This window comes from Ischnura elegans (genome assembly GCF_921293095.1).
Source record: "Ischnura elegans chromosome 13 unlocalized genomic scaffold, ioIscEleg1.1 SUPER_13_unloc_1, whole genome shotgun sequence".
Taxonomy (NCBI): Eukaryota; Metazoa; Arthropoda; class Insecta; order Odonata; family Coenagrionidae; genus Ischnura; species Ischnura elegans.
In genome coordinates, this window is record NW_025791657.1 from 16,227,369 (window position 1) to 16,243,398 (window position 16,030).

The 16,030-nt window shown below is 36.9% G+C and overlaps 1 protein-coding gene across 1 annotated transcript; it reads right to left on the minus strand.

Moving 5' to 3' along the window:
- Nucleotides 1–1,961: 1,961 nt before the first annotated feature.
- Nucleotides 1,962–15,712, minus strand: LOC124172119. The gene is made up of 7 exons (XM_046551525.1): nucleotides 15,611–15,712; nucleotides 9,139–9,901; nucleotides 8,061–8,228; nucleotides 5,654–5,773; nucleotides 4,162–4,299; nucleotides 2,532–2,651; nucleotides 1,962–2,111 (listed from the first exon to the last, which is right to left on the minus strand). Exons 2-7 carry the CDS (start codon nucleotides 9,679–9,681, stop codon nucleotides 1,962–1,964), a joined length of 1,239 nt encoding a protein of 412 aa, XP_046407481.1. The 5' UTR covers nucleotides 9,682–9,901; nucleotides 15,611–15,712.
- Nucleotides 15,713–16,030: the final 318 nt, after the last annotated feature.

Genomic DNA, 16,030 nt, shown 5'->3' on the forward strand with positions numbered 1-16,030 from the left:
CATTGGAGCTTGTAGTATTCAAGAGATATTGAAGATGTTGTTGGAAATTTTAAAAAATAAGAAGAGGAAAATTCGATGCTGGGCTTGTGGTGAGGTTGGGCACATAAGGAATAAGTGCAGTGCGAAATCAGTTGATAAGGTGCAGGTAAACTAAATAGGGTTGATAGGGAGGGGCAGCTGTCTACCCGTGACAAGAAGACCCCGAAAACAATAAAAAAGTAGCATCCTTTTGCTAACATCATGACAACAAGGAAGGCACCTTGAGAAGAACTACTGTGGTTGCTGATCTTTGGGAAAGTGACAAACTTCGGGAACACCAGGAGGAAGATCCTAACCACAAATATCTCTGTAGATGGAAATTTTCTCATGAAGGAAGACCAGCTTGGCAGGAAGTGGCTCCTCTCTCACCATGTGTTGACATACTGGGCTCAGGGGAACTCGATTGTGGAAGATGCTGGTGTGCTGAAAAGGGTGATTGAAAATTCAACTGGAGGCATAAAGAGGAATCAGGTTATTGTTCCACAAAACCCCATATATGAGGTTTTGAGGAGTCTGCACGATGGTGCTTCTGGAGGACACTAAATAAAGTCCGGGAGAGATTCTACTGGGCAAATTTGAAGAAGGACGTCAGAGAATGGTGTAGGAAGTGTACAGTGTGTTCAGCGGCAAATGGTCCACTGAAAAAGAGAAGAGCACCAATGAGGACCTACAATGTAAGGGCACCTTTTGAGCATGTGGCTATTGATATAGCTGGACCTTTTCCTCTGACAAAGGATGGGAACAAATACATCCTTGTAGCCATGGTCCCTTTCAGTAAGTGGGTTGAAGCATATGCCTCTCCAAATCAAGAGGCTACTACAGTGTCTGATGTGTTCAATGAAATACACTTTTGTATGTTCCACAATAGTTTTTAATCCCGACCCAGGTTTCGGCAGTACACACTGTCATTATCAAGGTAATGACAGTGTGTACTGCCAAAACCTGGGTCGGGATAAAAAAATATTGTGGAACATACAAAAGTGTATTTCATTATGTTTCCTGTGAACAAGTTCCACCAAATATCGCCTTCCAACCTTAAGCTGATCTAATGTGTTTGTGAAACAATTCTTCAGTCGCTTTGGTGTCCCATTAGAGCTTCACTCTGATCAGGGAAGAAACTTTGAGTTAGAAGTATTCACCCGAGTGTGGGAGTTGATGGGCATTAGGAAAACCAGGACATCAACACTTCAGCCACAGTCTGATTGCATGGTTGAGCATATGAACCGAACCCTAGGTAGATACCTAACGAAAATGGTTCCAGACAATCAACATGATTGGGACCTGCATCTCCATTTCTTCCTCGTGGCCTACCGAAGTTCTCTCAATGAGACAACCAAAGAGACACCCGCTCGCATCATTTTTGGGAGAGATCTGCGTTTGCCTTGGGATCTCCAATTTGGGTGCAGGCCTGGGGAGGATGTTGAGATAGAAGACTACATCACAAAGCTCAGGAAGAGTATGGATGAAACCCATCAAAGTGTGCATTCCAATCTTGAGGAAGCAAGTGGCAAAATGAAGGAGAGGTATGATATCAAGACTGACCAGGGTGGCTACCAGGCAGGGGATTTGGTGTGGCTCTACAACCCAAAAAGGATTTGTGGGTACTCTGCAAAGCTCCAGAAACAGTGGGAAAGACCGCATGAGGTAGTTACCTGGATCAATGATGTGGTGTACACGATCAAGAAACCTCCAAGAGGGAAGCCAAGAGTAGTCCATTTCAATCGCTTGGCCCCTTTTCATGGCTGTAATGGAATGGAGAAAACACAAGCAGCTGAGATGCAGCGCACATTAGCATCTGAGGGATTTAGGGGTGACATTGATCCTCAGTTTCCCCAGAAGTATTATGTGATTAATGGTACATGTCGCGACTAGGGTAATACTTTCAATGCTTGCTGCTCAGTTGAAGGAGATGTTGAGACTGATCATATGACTTCTGTTGAGGGACACCTTATAATGCAGCGAATGGCGTATTTCAACTCACAGATGACTTCGTCACCAGAGTAAGAAGAAGAGCATGAGGAGAAGGATATGGGTGAGGAGAGCTGTTTGGAGGAAGCACAGCCTGAGTCTGCCTACATTGAGCCAAAGACTTATACTACCCTGGTGTGATCTGGTGGCCCTGAAAGTGGATGATTTGTTACATCCAGTGGGTCTATTCCTGGTATCTCCGCCTCTCATGGCCCATGCCCACTTCATTATAAAAATTCCTTGTGATTTTCTAATAAAAATTGATGAAAATCAATGAAATAGTTTCAAACCTAAAAATAACAGTAAGATAAGCTACCAGTATAGTAAAATACACCTAATTATTTGTCGCAACGATTCATTCATTTTAAATGATTCGTTCATGAAAAACACAGCATTTCTGCTCCTGTTAGGTCAAGGGAGGAAAAATGTCTTGCCTTTCTGCTGAGTGGTGCAGGGGATGTTCCACCCGAGAATGGATTTGTGTCATCACATAACTGAACTAAACAATGCAAAAGTATACTCACCACGCCATCCGTTGCCAATGGATCCATAACATCAGTCGAAATTCTGGCAAGGTTTCGTACGTGCAGCATGGGATAACTCTCTTCCATAAGATGGTCTCCGTTCTCCTCTTTCACATGACACTATAAGAGAATGCTGAGTGTCACTAAATATAGGTCAAACAATAAAAATAACCTCTATAAAATAATAATAAAACCAAATCTACTAGCTGAGACCACTTCAGCTAGCCAAAAGCATGTATGTACTCATAAGTTTTTTATGACTCCTTGCTTGCAGTTCAACTCCAGTAGTATTTAACTGCTATTTCCATTATTTGTTATTTCTTACAGATAATTATCTCAACAGCTTGAGGGATGGAAATCCCATCTCTTTTTCCGTTGCTAGTATTTTCTTTCAGCCAATCACAATGCATAAACTCTAACAGTGATTGTAACACCACAATTGGCTCTCAACTGAATGAAAGTTGTAAATAGGGTAGTTTCCTTCATCAAAGAAAACAAAAGGAAATAATTGCGATTCGTTACCCACAATTAACGTATTCACAATATACAAATTATTTCGTTTTAGAAATGCCGGTTTAGACGAATGGCAATGGTTCATTTTTATCCTCATTTGAAAAGGACCAGATTGGCGTCCATGCGATGCCACTCCACGTGACGTCACAGGGACCTAGTTTCTATAGGAGAAGATAGGAGTTATACATCGTCTGAGGTTACCAATGCATGCATGAGGCACAGAGCTCAGGAAAACATAACTTAATAGTCACTTATTAAAACTGGATAGGGTCGGAAAGTTTTCTTCGTTTGAAGAGGTATTAATAATCCTTAATTGAGCAAAGCACTACCTGCAAGAAGGGTACTCAGCTACCTGCTAGCATCCTTCGACATATCAGCGCTAAGCCTCGCCTCAAGGTCACCTCACTGGGCGGGAGGGGGAACCAGAAATACGACGCACAGACAGATTTCCCGGCATTCATACTTACGCGTCGCGTTTTTGTGCGCTTAAAGATTTTCACTTTTCATTTAATCACGAAAAATAGATACTGTCATTTAAAAATCTAAAAGCGTGAAATACGTACTCCAGGAGTAATAATCTTTCGATTTAGGCAATAAAATAATAAAAAGAAACCACCCTATTGCGTGAAAAAATCCACAGAGGGAAAAAGTCATTCACCTACACCTGGATTTGAGCTCCAATCCCTCGATTTCCACCTTAGTGTTTTTAGCCAGTGAACATTCCAAGCCGTCCCCTCTGGATATTTGTGGACTATACTGCACAAGGTGATGCTGGAATACTGAGCATATGATGCCAAAAGCACTCCAAGTTGTGCATATGGCACCACAGACGGAGAGCAAAGTCTGAACTTTGAACACATAGAGGCGTTCGGTCTTGACTACTTTTAAGTACACCGGGATTAGCCACGGCAATAACTGTAGCAGGAGTCACCCACAAAGCACAAATTGTGCAAAAAATCCAAAGAGAAAACATTCCTACAGTTTGTGCATTACGGTTTACTACATTAAAATTTATCACCTCTGATTAGCATTCAAGTCATGAACATCAGTCACCATGTCTCCTTATATGTATCACCTACACCTAAATATTAATAGATTAGATGAATGTCTCGCATACCTTGGCAGCATCTTTCTCCTCTAGGGATGGTTCTTCCTTAACTCCAACTAGCTTCCAGTCAAAGTCTGTAACGATGGCTCCTGTGCTTTCAGCCATACATTCCAACCATTCTTCTTGGAAAGGAGTAGAGGTCAAAGGCTGCACAAGAATCCACATATAATAAGTGCACAAATAATGAGAGAGTTAGAAAAATGAGGAAACACCTCGTTGAGTTAGTCACAGAAATAAAATTAGAGGTTGATTTTTATGTATAGTGTTTGTCTTAATCTACAGTCTACTCTATAAACTGTCTCAAGGAAGTTATGGTAAGGAAATTTAACTGCTTAAAAATTGGTTTGCATGTTTGCCATTTGGCTATCTTTGCCATACTCATAACGCCTCTTTTTTGCACTTCAAAATTTATGAAAAGCCAAAAATGATCCTCAGAGCAATATTCTGGAGATGTCTACCTCCTCATACCATCTTATTTGTAATGATGACTTATCTGTAGGGATTACCTGGCATATGATTTCAGTACCCATGCATTAACACATATTTACAGAAAACATATACATTCAATATCAGAGAATTTAGTTAGAGATTTAGTGCATTTCGGGTTATACTTTGTTTTATTAACATCAACTTTGGCAAATAAAAATAATACTCATTTTCATAATTCTATGTCATTATTTCACAATGGCCATTGAATAAAATTCTAAAAATAGCCTATTTCTTTGATCCCAGGGAAAAAAGTCAGTTTTCACTGGTTTTTAATTTTTGCACCACCATGTTGGAAGTTACTTGTAAGAGATCAATTTATTCTTAATTTCTGGAAATATTATCAAAGAAGTTGAAACTTCAATTGGTTGGGAAATACATTTGCTCCCATTGTTGGAAAACCAGAAAAAAGTGCCAACTTCTACATTTTTTAAGCAATTAAATACTTTTTACTGTCCAGGGTAATGAGTTTCATCAACATTCATGGCATGTGGGGTAGGTGTGACAAATTCTGTCTTAAGTTACGTGCTCTACTTTGTGGAACCAGGACATTGGCATTAAAAGATATTTGACCATAATCATTGATATTCAATGATAATTATTACCTCAATTTGCATTAAAAACCATCTCTTTACATTTTTAGCCCCCTCATTCATTCTACATTTTGACTATGCTCCTGACCCATCTGAAAAGAAATTCTTGTAGAGAAAATAGCCCCTGCGTGGTGCTCCACAACACTTCAGTCTCAAGTGTCTTAGAGTGAATGTGGAATTCATTGGATCGCACCCGCAGTGAGCCAAGTTGAGAGGCAGAACACACCTATTCTTTTCATCACAATGCATAGTTTGCTTTGAAGGGTACAGTCATGAATGATACCTCTGTACTCTACGATTCAACTTTCATCAACTTAAGGAAAAATTTGTGTTTTCCTGCTGTGTGGCACTGGGAATATTCAACCATGGAATGAATTTGTATGAGAGTGCAACTTCACTGACCCATGCAAGAGTACACTCACCAATTCATCAGTTGCCAATGGATCTGCGACATCCCTTGAAATTTCTGGTGGATCTGGTGTGTACATCGCTGGATACATTCCTTCACTGAGAGGGTCTTCTTTCTCCTCTTTCACATGAAACTAGAATAGAATGCTAGGTGTCACTAAATTAAGGCAAAATAAATAGTACTGAGACCCTCTTAAACACATTCAATGCAGGCCTGATTTTCATTTAAGTCATCAAAATAGGCCGATATAAAAAGAAATAAAAATAGCACAAGGTTTCGGCGACATAATTTCTATTTAAATACTGCTTTTTACAAACGGTGCACACGGTTCAAAAGAGGGAAGCTTGTTGAAGGCCATTCACACAATCCGAAGACTCGGAAGCGGATATTAGTTACGTATGGAGAAAAGGCTCCCAGCCATACCAGCAGAGCATGCCAATTGACGTGCTCTGCGCTGAATGTGTTCCTCTTTCACCTAAGACCAGTCAAGCTGACCAAATGCATGTAATCATGAGATTCTTGTCACTCCCACTTCAAAGTCAGGAACATTTAGTTAAACCTTTGCAATAATTTTACCATCCTTTCCATTATTTGTTATTTCATATAAATAATTGTTCCCAATATCATTTCTTCTTTCAATCAAAATTATGAGATCATAAAAATCCAATGGGTTAGAGAATGAGTTAACACTTTTCAAATTTTGATACACGTTTTTATTTTCAGCATCACCTTAAGGAGTCGCTTAAGCATTTTTTCCAATAATTTTAAGGAGTTTTTTTTATTGGAATTCCATAACAAAGCAAAATATTTAATTCAGGCTTTAACCAGTGCATTTTTTTAATATTAAGGTGTTAAAACACATATTGAATATTAATTATTGATTGATCCGAGCTGCTAATAGATCTGTAAAATGAAGTTAATATACCTGACGGCAGATTCCTCCAAATACTTAAGTCATCTATGATATATCTTATTAGTCATTCCAATATATACTTAAATCTGTAAAAAGAGGCGTATATTCCTGTGGGAAAAAATCCACCAAATCCTTAAGTATTCTAGGATACTTCTTACAAATGACAAAAGGTACTTAATATAATGATATCCACATTCAATCACAGTTTTACACCTGGCTCTTGAAACACAAACCTCATTCCTTGCTATGTGTATATTTCAACAGAAATTTGAGCTTTCCTACAATAATGAATGAATAAAGTGTGAGTAGTCCATATATATATCTTCACCACCCCAAAAATGGTGCATTTGGTCAGTTTGGCAGGCAAGTACCTTATTCGGCCGCCACTTCTGAGACCAGCATTTTAGGTTACACTGCAGTAAGTGTAGATTGCACAATTTCCACTCAATATTGGCAACAGAGTATTCAAGGTTGCTAGAGAGAGCATAGATAAGCAATGAATTGAATTACCTTTGAAATGTATCCTGTAGTATTTATAGAGGGCAACAACCTAACAATCTTCCTCAACCCTCATATGGATTCCCTGCACCTTAGTAGAGCTCAGAGTTTTCCTTCTTCCTTACCATCTATAACCCATACTTCATTATTTCCCACCAATCCAGAAGTGAACCCTCATCTGCCGCACTCTACCACGTCACATTTACCCATCCATCTCTAGAGAAACGTCCTTAGTGAGGGAATGAGGCTCCTCGGCAGGAAAAAAATACCCGCTCTTCTAGCTCCACCTCCAAGGTGGCATTGGGTTCTTTGACACATTGCTTATTATCCCATATTCTTTACATTTCAAGACCCATAAGACTTAATTTTTTTAATTGCAGGATAAGCTCCAAGAATATTCATAAGATTAGTCTTAATTGCCAGAATCACTGCAAAAATCACAAAAGTAATACTTGTCTCTTCTCACTTCACCTACACCTGTTCGATTATTAACGTTTAAGAACTTAGCCTTCCATGTACACTGCAAAGATATAACATATAAGGGGACACAGTGAACCAAAATTATATATCACATGGTTACCTAAGACTTATTCGGTCCTCATTCTTATATAAAGAGGTAACATGAGAGTTTAGGCACGTTTCATAATCAAGGTGAAGCGGGAAGATTGAACAAACAGGGAAGTATCTTGAAAACAATCAGTGTTATGCATAAGAATATTTATTAGCTTGCAAGCAAGCTCAAGCAATCTCAGTTCATTTGCCATGCAAATTTCTGCCATAAGATTAACACTGTTCCACAACAAACATCGCCACAAGTGTAAATAGATAATAGTGATAGGCTATTTGACTCGCATAAACTTGCTGTTCTGTACAACTGAGAGTTGTAGAATAGAATTGAGAATAGCATCTTTTCATGTCAGGCACACCCATTTTCATTATACAGATGAGAAATTTACACAACACAAGGTCGTCCAACTCAGGTGTAATTGTAGGTGAGAATAAAACTTACCAAAGCATCTGGTCTCGTTTCTTGGCAGTCTGACACAGGAATGTATATTTCAGTAGTTTGGAATGCACATGGGAGCTGTGAAGTGCCTTCATTTGCACTTTGCAAGCAGTCCTGTGAGTCAGTAGAAGACCGTAAATTGTCATCACCTGTCCACTCTTCTTTGATACTCTGCAGAGAAAGTAATGGAGATAAACAACTCACCTTCTTCAAAGTCAACAAATTAGGGGCACACCTAGATATAATGAAACAGGATTATTGAAATCTTACCTCTATTACTAGAAAAGATTATGTTAGATTGAAGGACCAAGCATGCATTGCTAAGCCACTCCACTTCAACTGCATTTAAGGACGAAGACCTAGAAAACACTGTCACGAGGCGTTGGTGAGGATATTTCAGAGTGACAATAGTACACGTACAGAGGTATGGTTATTAAGGTGTACTCTTCAGCTAACATTTTATTCTTTGGTTTATTTAAGAATTCTACCAAAATAACTGCTGGAAAAGAGAGACGTGAAGCAGAGAAGGGTCATTTTGGCTGAATACCTGAGCCTCTTCCATGAATTACCAAGCAGCAAAGGAAATTTCAACATTGGGAGAGAGAAAGAAATTTAACACTATTTATGCAAACCAGCTTTTCCCACCGACCAGGTAACAGGATACATATTGGAGAACAACACACTACCTGAACACTTAATAGGCTAGCAATAAAGAATCTTAATATTTCCCCAATACTACGCACTATTGACTGCCATCAAAATGATCTCTCCCTTCTCAGATGACCTCTCAGCACTAAAATCTGTTAAGAAAATGGAGTCTCTTGCGGTAAAATTAGAAACAGTAAAAGAAGGTTTTGAAAACATGCAATCAGCATGGCCACAATGCATGCACTTCCCCTTACCTTTCTATCTGCAACCCATGCATCCCAGACCACAAAAGTCTTTACCACATTCTGCTTTCCTATTACTCAGTGGACCATTACCAGAACAAAATTATGTCTCCTCACTCTTTAATAACTTGACCACATGTATTCCACTTAACTTCACTCCCACCTTTTCCCTGGTGCTCTCAAAAACTTACCAGGCTGCCTCCAGGATTTGATGCTGCTAGCCAGGGTGCATCCATCAACAATGAACATTCTTTGCACTCTACATCAGAACACTGAGCTTCAGTGATGGCCATACTAAGCACAAAATCCATGTTCTCCTTTACTTTTCTAAGACACTGGAAGGCATCATTGTTCAGTAAGTCGATTGCATGATGACACAAATCAAATCCAAAGAAAGGGTTAATGCAAGCCCCTATTACTTTACAACAATAATTTATGTCATCAGGTAGCTTGGCCATGAAATTCACTGTCATGTTCCCACCAGTAGAGTGAGTTAACCTCTGGCCATTGACCAAATCTTGGTTTTGCGACGGCAACAAGTTTTTCCCACAGAAGCTGTTCATTAATCGATACTCCTTCCATGTTATAGAAGATGGTAGAGAGGTAATTACACATTCCTGAGATTTTATCAACACTTTCACCGTTTTTTGTTCACTGATCCATTCAGGAAGTCTTCCCAGATGCACTACCACATTATCAGTTTTGGAGTTTAATGGTGATTTACATTGATTCATGATATCCTAATACAAATTTATAAACACTTCAGACAAATCAAACAGAACTATCTGCTTTTTAGTCAACAAATAATTTGCATAAAATTTGGGATATGTCTGAGATCAATCTTCCATTAGTTGCTATGTAAAATATGAACATCAACAGCTGTGCATCACTTCCCAGGAAGGGTATCATTAAATGTCCATGGCTTGTATTTTAATAGCAGTAGGCCAACAAACCCTGAAAAAATAAACGTTATTATAAACATTTAGATCAAATAAATTCGCAACAGTAAAAGACACTGCCCAACATAGAAAATGGAAACCCATGGAGACACTGCTACCTTATTATCATACATGTTATTATATCTTGCTTATCCATTACGAGCAATTCAAAAATGAAGAAGTGGGAAACCTTCCAATACAATGAGTGGATATCAAACGACGAGATTTATGACCAAAGGTTACTAGGAAAAAGGTCCTCATTCAAAGAAATTAACATTACATTGTACATACCAATGTGATAAATTCAATTCAAAGTGTATTACTAAACAAGAAAACCAATTCTGAGGAGCTCTTTTGTCTGAACGAAGCAATGAATTTCAATGCCACCAGAAGCATGAGAGAGAGAACACAGTTGCGATGGGTCATAAAAATCCTCTGTTCCATAGTGCTTCATTCATTACATGTTAGTTTATTCTTATTATAATTATTGCACTTAAATTCATGTTTCCCAAGTTTGAGTGCCTTTATATCCCTTATTTTTCATTCCAATGACTCACAGTTTGGATGCAAGGACGCTAAAATTATTCCCATCTGTTTGAGAGTGACCAATTTTTAAAACCATGAAAGTTGAATATGATGCTTTAACGATGCAAATGTCTGCAAGTTTTAGAACCAATGGCTCAATTGAATACTTATTGGTACTGTAATGCAATGCATTATGTATTCAATGCAGCTTGAAAGAGGTTATAAAAGAGAGAATCAGTCAACCTTAACCTTCAATTATTTTAGGTAAAAAAAACTAGTGCTGTTGCCGATCACACCATCACTCATGGAATCTCCTTTAACATCAGGCATGCTGAGGCATAAACAGAGAGACCAAAAATAAACCCCAATGCCTGCTACAGAAAGAATGCTGAAAATTTAAGCCTAACTCATTTGGCTTAAGTTCAATGATTCAGGAGCAGACTTAAGCATTTGGTCAATCTAAACTGGAACTGAGCTTGTCACCATTTCGTACCACTGAGCATGTTATGCTGTGAAAGATGGCCGGTGAAAAGTTGTTTCGTCTGAAAGCTGCTTTAATGTAGCACTGGCCGCATTTCACGCCATAGATAGCACACCATCGGGCCACACAGAGTAAACATACAAGTTTTCTAACAAACAGTACCCAAAGTATTTGCAACCGAGTAAAGTAATCTCCCAAATATCTGAGTGTGGATTTGAGCTGTGGATGAAAGGAATTTCAAAAACTCTATCATGAATTAGTCTTCAAATTTCATAGAAAAAAGTGAAACATTTACAACTAGGTCCGTATTCTCGTTTTAATTTTTTGCCTTCTCATGAGTAAATCAGAACATGCAAATGAAAAAAATTCCTCCCATAAAATTTTTGTTTCTATTTAAGGTACCCCTCACTTAACTATAAATATGTTCCTAAAGAGTGTCTTATTAGCACATTTCATGCTAAGGGAGGTGTTTTTAATGCATAACAATACAACTTATATCCTGTGCACCACAAGATGACTTTTCTGGGGCTATTTTAGATTTTAGAGCAAAGTTGCTAATGCACAGTGATAACAAAATCCAGGTAATTATTATATTTTGTAGAACCATGTACTTCATTAATGTATTGGATTGTGTTCTCCTTTGCTTTCCCCATGCTAATTATGAGGTGACAGTAGGTTTAGAGCTAGTGCTTTAGCTGACGTAGAGCATGAAGATTGCTTGAAAATTTACAGAACAATCTTTCGTTCCAGCCATGTTTTACCAAACACTATTGCCTTGAAAATAGAATTGAGATTGTTTACCATTGGCCTACTACATTAAAATAATTACGGTTACGCTTTTTGCCTTATATCATACAAGAGTCATACCCCTGAATTTCGTACAATTGACAGTGACTTCCCGCAGAAATATTTCCACTAGGCGAATCCACTTCCTTCCTTTCACCAAGAACTTAGCATATCTGGAGGTTTTTTATCTCAGCTTTCACAATAGATGAGAAAGAAACTAACCAACACATTGGCTCTCAGTAGATTACAGTCCGGTACAGGAATGTGTGTCACAGTTGTAAGGACAAAGCATGTGAGCTGTGAAGTGCCTCCAACCGCATTTTGAATGCAGATGCGATTGAAGGCACTTCACAGCCCCCATGCAGTCCTTTGTCTCTGAAGAAAAATCCAACTCGTCACCAGCTGTCTCATTTCCTTTCAGGGAAAGTACCTGTGATAAGCAACTCACCTCCATCAAAGTAAGAAAAGGAAGAGATGCTCCTAATCTTGATGAAACAGGAAATTTCTAAATATTCTTTATGCACAGTCAATTAAATACTGAGTATGGTCCATCTGTTGCTAAGTGGCTTGAAAACTACCGAACCAAATGAAATTAAATATGGCAGGAAGAAACTAGGTAAACTTGATTCTAATTCAGGCAATGCAACGACCTTTGAGCCCTCAAAGGCCTTAAAGTGGGCCCTTTCACAGAAAAATATATTATGCATATGGATTAGAGTATTAGACGTCATGCAGATGTGGTTTTATTCCCTTAATTTAATTGTAATTATATTCTTAACAACAATGTTGATGAAGGTTGTCATTTTCACATTTAAGTGAATGAAAAGAAACATTTTTTATTCCTGCACTCAATTAGAAAATCAGGACTTTCTGAGTAAAGAGTTATAAACTATCAATATCACTTAATATATTTTATTTAAGCCCAAGTCTTACCATAGAAACCATTGACATAGCATATGCTTTCGATATACTTCTTTCATTCTTGATGCCTTCTTTATGTTTAAGGATTATCTCTGGGGCTTACATCATTACGAAAAACATACTTGCTGGCTTACAGAAATTTATTTTCTACTTTCTATTATGCATGTGATTTTATTATCGAGCATAAAAAAATTAAAAGTGGTCAAGCACTAAAAACTTATTTTACGTAGTAAAAAATGTCCAATATTGAATTTTAAAATATGAAATTAAAATTCTATAAACAAATTAACAAAATATATCTGACATACCTTCATGTACTTGTTCCATTTGTATGCAAGTTCCTAATTTGTGACATCATAATCATGATTATTATATTTACATCAACTTCGACTATCCAGATTACCATGGGTCAATCCATATGAAGTGATCCAAAGATAAATAAGTTGGTTGCTTGACCATTTTTAATAATTTTAATTTTTTAATGTGTTTTTACTACACCAACGGGAAGTTCAAAACCGAATAAAAAAAAAATAATTTTACACCGTTTACATGTGGTGGCCATTTTTGTTTTGAATCACAGAGCGTTTTTTCCCTTTGAAGACGTTTGCGTTAAATTGATTATCTCTGGACTGCATCGTGCTACAAGATTGAAACTGGCATCGTTTTTTCAGTACTTTCTTCCAAACAATAGCGTTTCATAGCCATAATTCCCCATGCAAATCTTACCTGTCTAAATGGTCTCCAAAGTAGGGGGTCGAAAATTGAAGAATTCCACTTTTTAGAAATTAAAAAAACCTGAAGAAGAAATTTATCGGAGTTAATATTTTTTTTAGAGTAAGATGTCATTGGGTACATACATTTTATGGAGTATCAGCATTGACAACTCACTCGTTAATTGTTTATGAATTTTTAAAATTTGGATTTTTTTTATTTTGTAAAGTTTGAGGCTGCATATCTCAGATGGGACTGGATAAATATCCACGATTTTTACACATTATGTAGTCCTTTATGATTGCAAAGTGGAGTAAAAATTTCAACATTGATATTTGACTCTGAACCAAGTTATGAATTTTTGAAAATGCGGGAAATCATTTTTGCAAATTATGCAAATCAGCTATTATAGTATAAACTATATGTTAAACTGTCTTAATTTGAAAAGTTACCATATAAAGTGTTGAAATAGGTAACTTATTGAGTTTAAAAACATACAAAATGAGCAAAATTACCAAGTATTATTTTAGAAATTTACTAAATATTAAATTATAGAAATTTTAAAATATTTTTAAAAAATGGGTTCTGAACTTCCCGTTGGTGTAGTAAAAACATATAAAAAATTAAAATTATTAAAAATGGTCAAGCAACCTACCTTTGATCACTTCGAATGGATTGACCCATACAACACAGTATGATATTATGGCCTCAGGAAAGTTGCTTTCTTAAGCTATTGTTGAATGACATTGTGTAACACACACAGGGTGTGCGTGTTACACAACGCATTCTTGTGTACATTTCTGGATTCATTTATTTTAGACAATAATTATCACAGGTAAATTCAAGGAGTAAACAGGCCTTTACACAAGAACCGTAATGCAACAACCCCTACCGATTTAAAAAGCAAAACATATAGAGTTTAATATTCCCAGCCACAATTATGATGATTCTTACATGGGAAAGCTTCTCAAAACATAAAAAAATAGTATTTTACAACGAAAAACATATCTTAAAATTACGATAACAATATATATGTGCCCATTTTTACTGTGTAATAACTAAAAACCACACTCTCGAAAAATAAAAACCACACACTCAATAAATAAAAGACACACTTTTGGGTACATGATTTTTTATAGCACCAAAATCATGTACACAAAATATTATTATTGAAGAATTGTTAGAATTAACGGTTTACAAAAGGAAAGATATAAAGCATTTGATAACAACTGACATAGAAAATTTAGCAAATAATATTGTTATCAAATCAATTAAATATGTTACAAATACAAAAAAATGCATATACTTAATATTGTAACATTGCAACGAACAAGTACACGAAATAGCCAGGTATGTACAATAAATTTTCTTAACCTGTTCTAAACATTTTAGATCGATTTGTTGACATATTTCATTGGATATATATCTTCGTGTATTACGACTTAAAAATTGTAAATAAACTTCTTAAAGACCGCAAGCACGATTCTATAAATTAACTACACTGTAAGTGTTGGAATTTAAAACGAAATTGAAGGTAAAAATCAAAAGAAATACATCGAAAATATTCCACAAAAATTTTCATGTTCATTGATATCCTTTTTGAGTTGGTTACTGATGAACTCAAATGATTCACTTTTTCGGCTATGATTGAATTGCAAACACTTAGTTATACGAAAAGAAAAAAACGACTTAACTCGCCACCATTGAGTAACCAACTGCGAGTTAACTAATGCCTCGTCAGGACTGACTAATTCGGAAACACTATGTGGGACATTGGACTCTTTTCAATGCTCATTCGATCATTGCACAAGGGCCTTTCCCCTATGAAAAAATTGTATAAACCTGTTTCAAAATTTTATACAATCTTATACATTGCCATGGCAATTGTATAAAATTTTGAAACAGGTTTATACAATTTTTTCATAGGGGTTAGTACCATCTAATGTTGTTCATTAACAAAATTGATGCTCCATTAACTTTTGATGCCTAATCAAAGCGATTTTTAACAAACGTTGCATGTACCAGTTTGTCACAATCATAAAGCATTACCCTTTGCCCGTCGTGGCAAGTGATTCATCAAATACACAATTAAGCTACTTTTTACAGCTATTGTTAAAACCAGTTTAACCAATAACTACAAAAATATTGCTAAATTTTTCCTTCTCGTCGATATGAAATTGAAAATACCATGACCGGGCTACACGATACATAATCACGAACTAGTTAATATCTGATTGCGAGAATGATTTCACATTATGTGGAAGTTACACGAGGTATCCAATGAAAAAAATGAGGACTCACCCTGAAGTAATCTCTGGACGAAAATGTTCTCAGTTCTGCGTCCGATTTATGACAAATATTTCTGAAATCGTTGAATTCGATGAGCTTTTTCAAGCACAGTGGACATAAAGTGGCAGGCAGGCCATCTCCCACAGCAACCTAAGGAAGGAATGAAAATATTTGCAAGAGATTTCAGACGTGCCGTGGAAAAAATGTACTCATAGAACGGAATAAAACAAGAGGTAAGGAAATCGATAACATGTAACCCGCCACTTACTTTTAAGTCGACTAAGTCATGTAAGGCATCCTCTACAGTCATCTGGCTTGCTACGATAGAAGTGAATATGTTATAATAATAATCTTTTTTCTTCATGCAAAGTCTGCACGGGGTGCCATCGGAATTCCTGTATAGAGACTCTGAGTAATTCCCAGTGGTAGCAC

Coding starts and splice junctions, on each gene's coding strand:
- LOC124172119 (XM_046551525.1), bottom strand. CDS start 9,681: ATGAATCAATGTAAATCACCATTAAACTCCAAAACTGATAATGTGGTA. Junction 5,774..8,060: donor AAACGAGACCAGATGCTTTG/GTAAGTTTTATT, acceptor ATTCTATTCTAG/TTTCATGTGAAAGAGGAGAA. Junction 2,112..2,531: donor CATTGGCAACGGATGGCGTG/GTGAGTATACTT, acceptor GGCTCAATGTAG/GCAGACTCAGGCTGTGCTTC.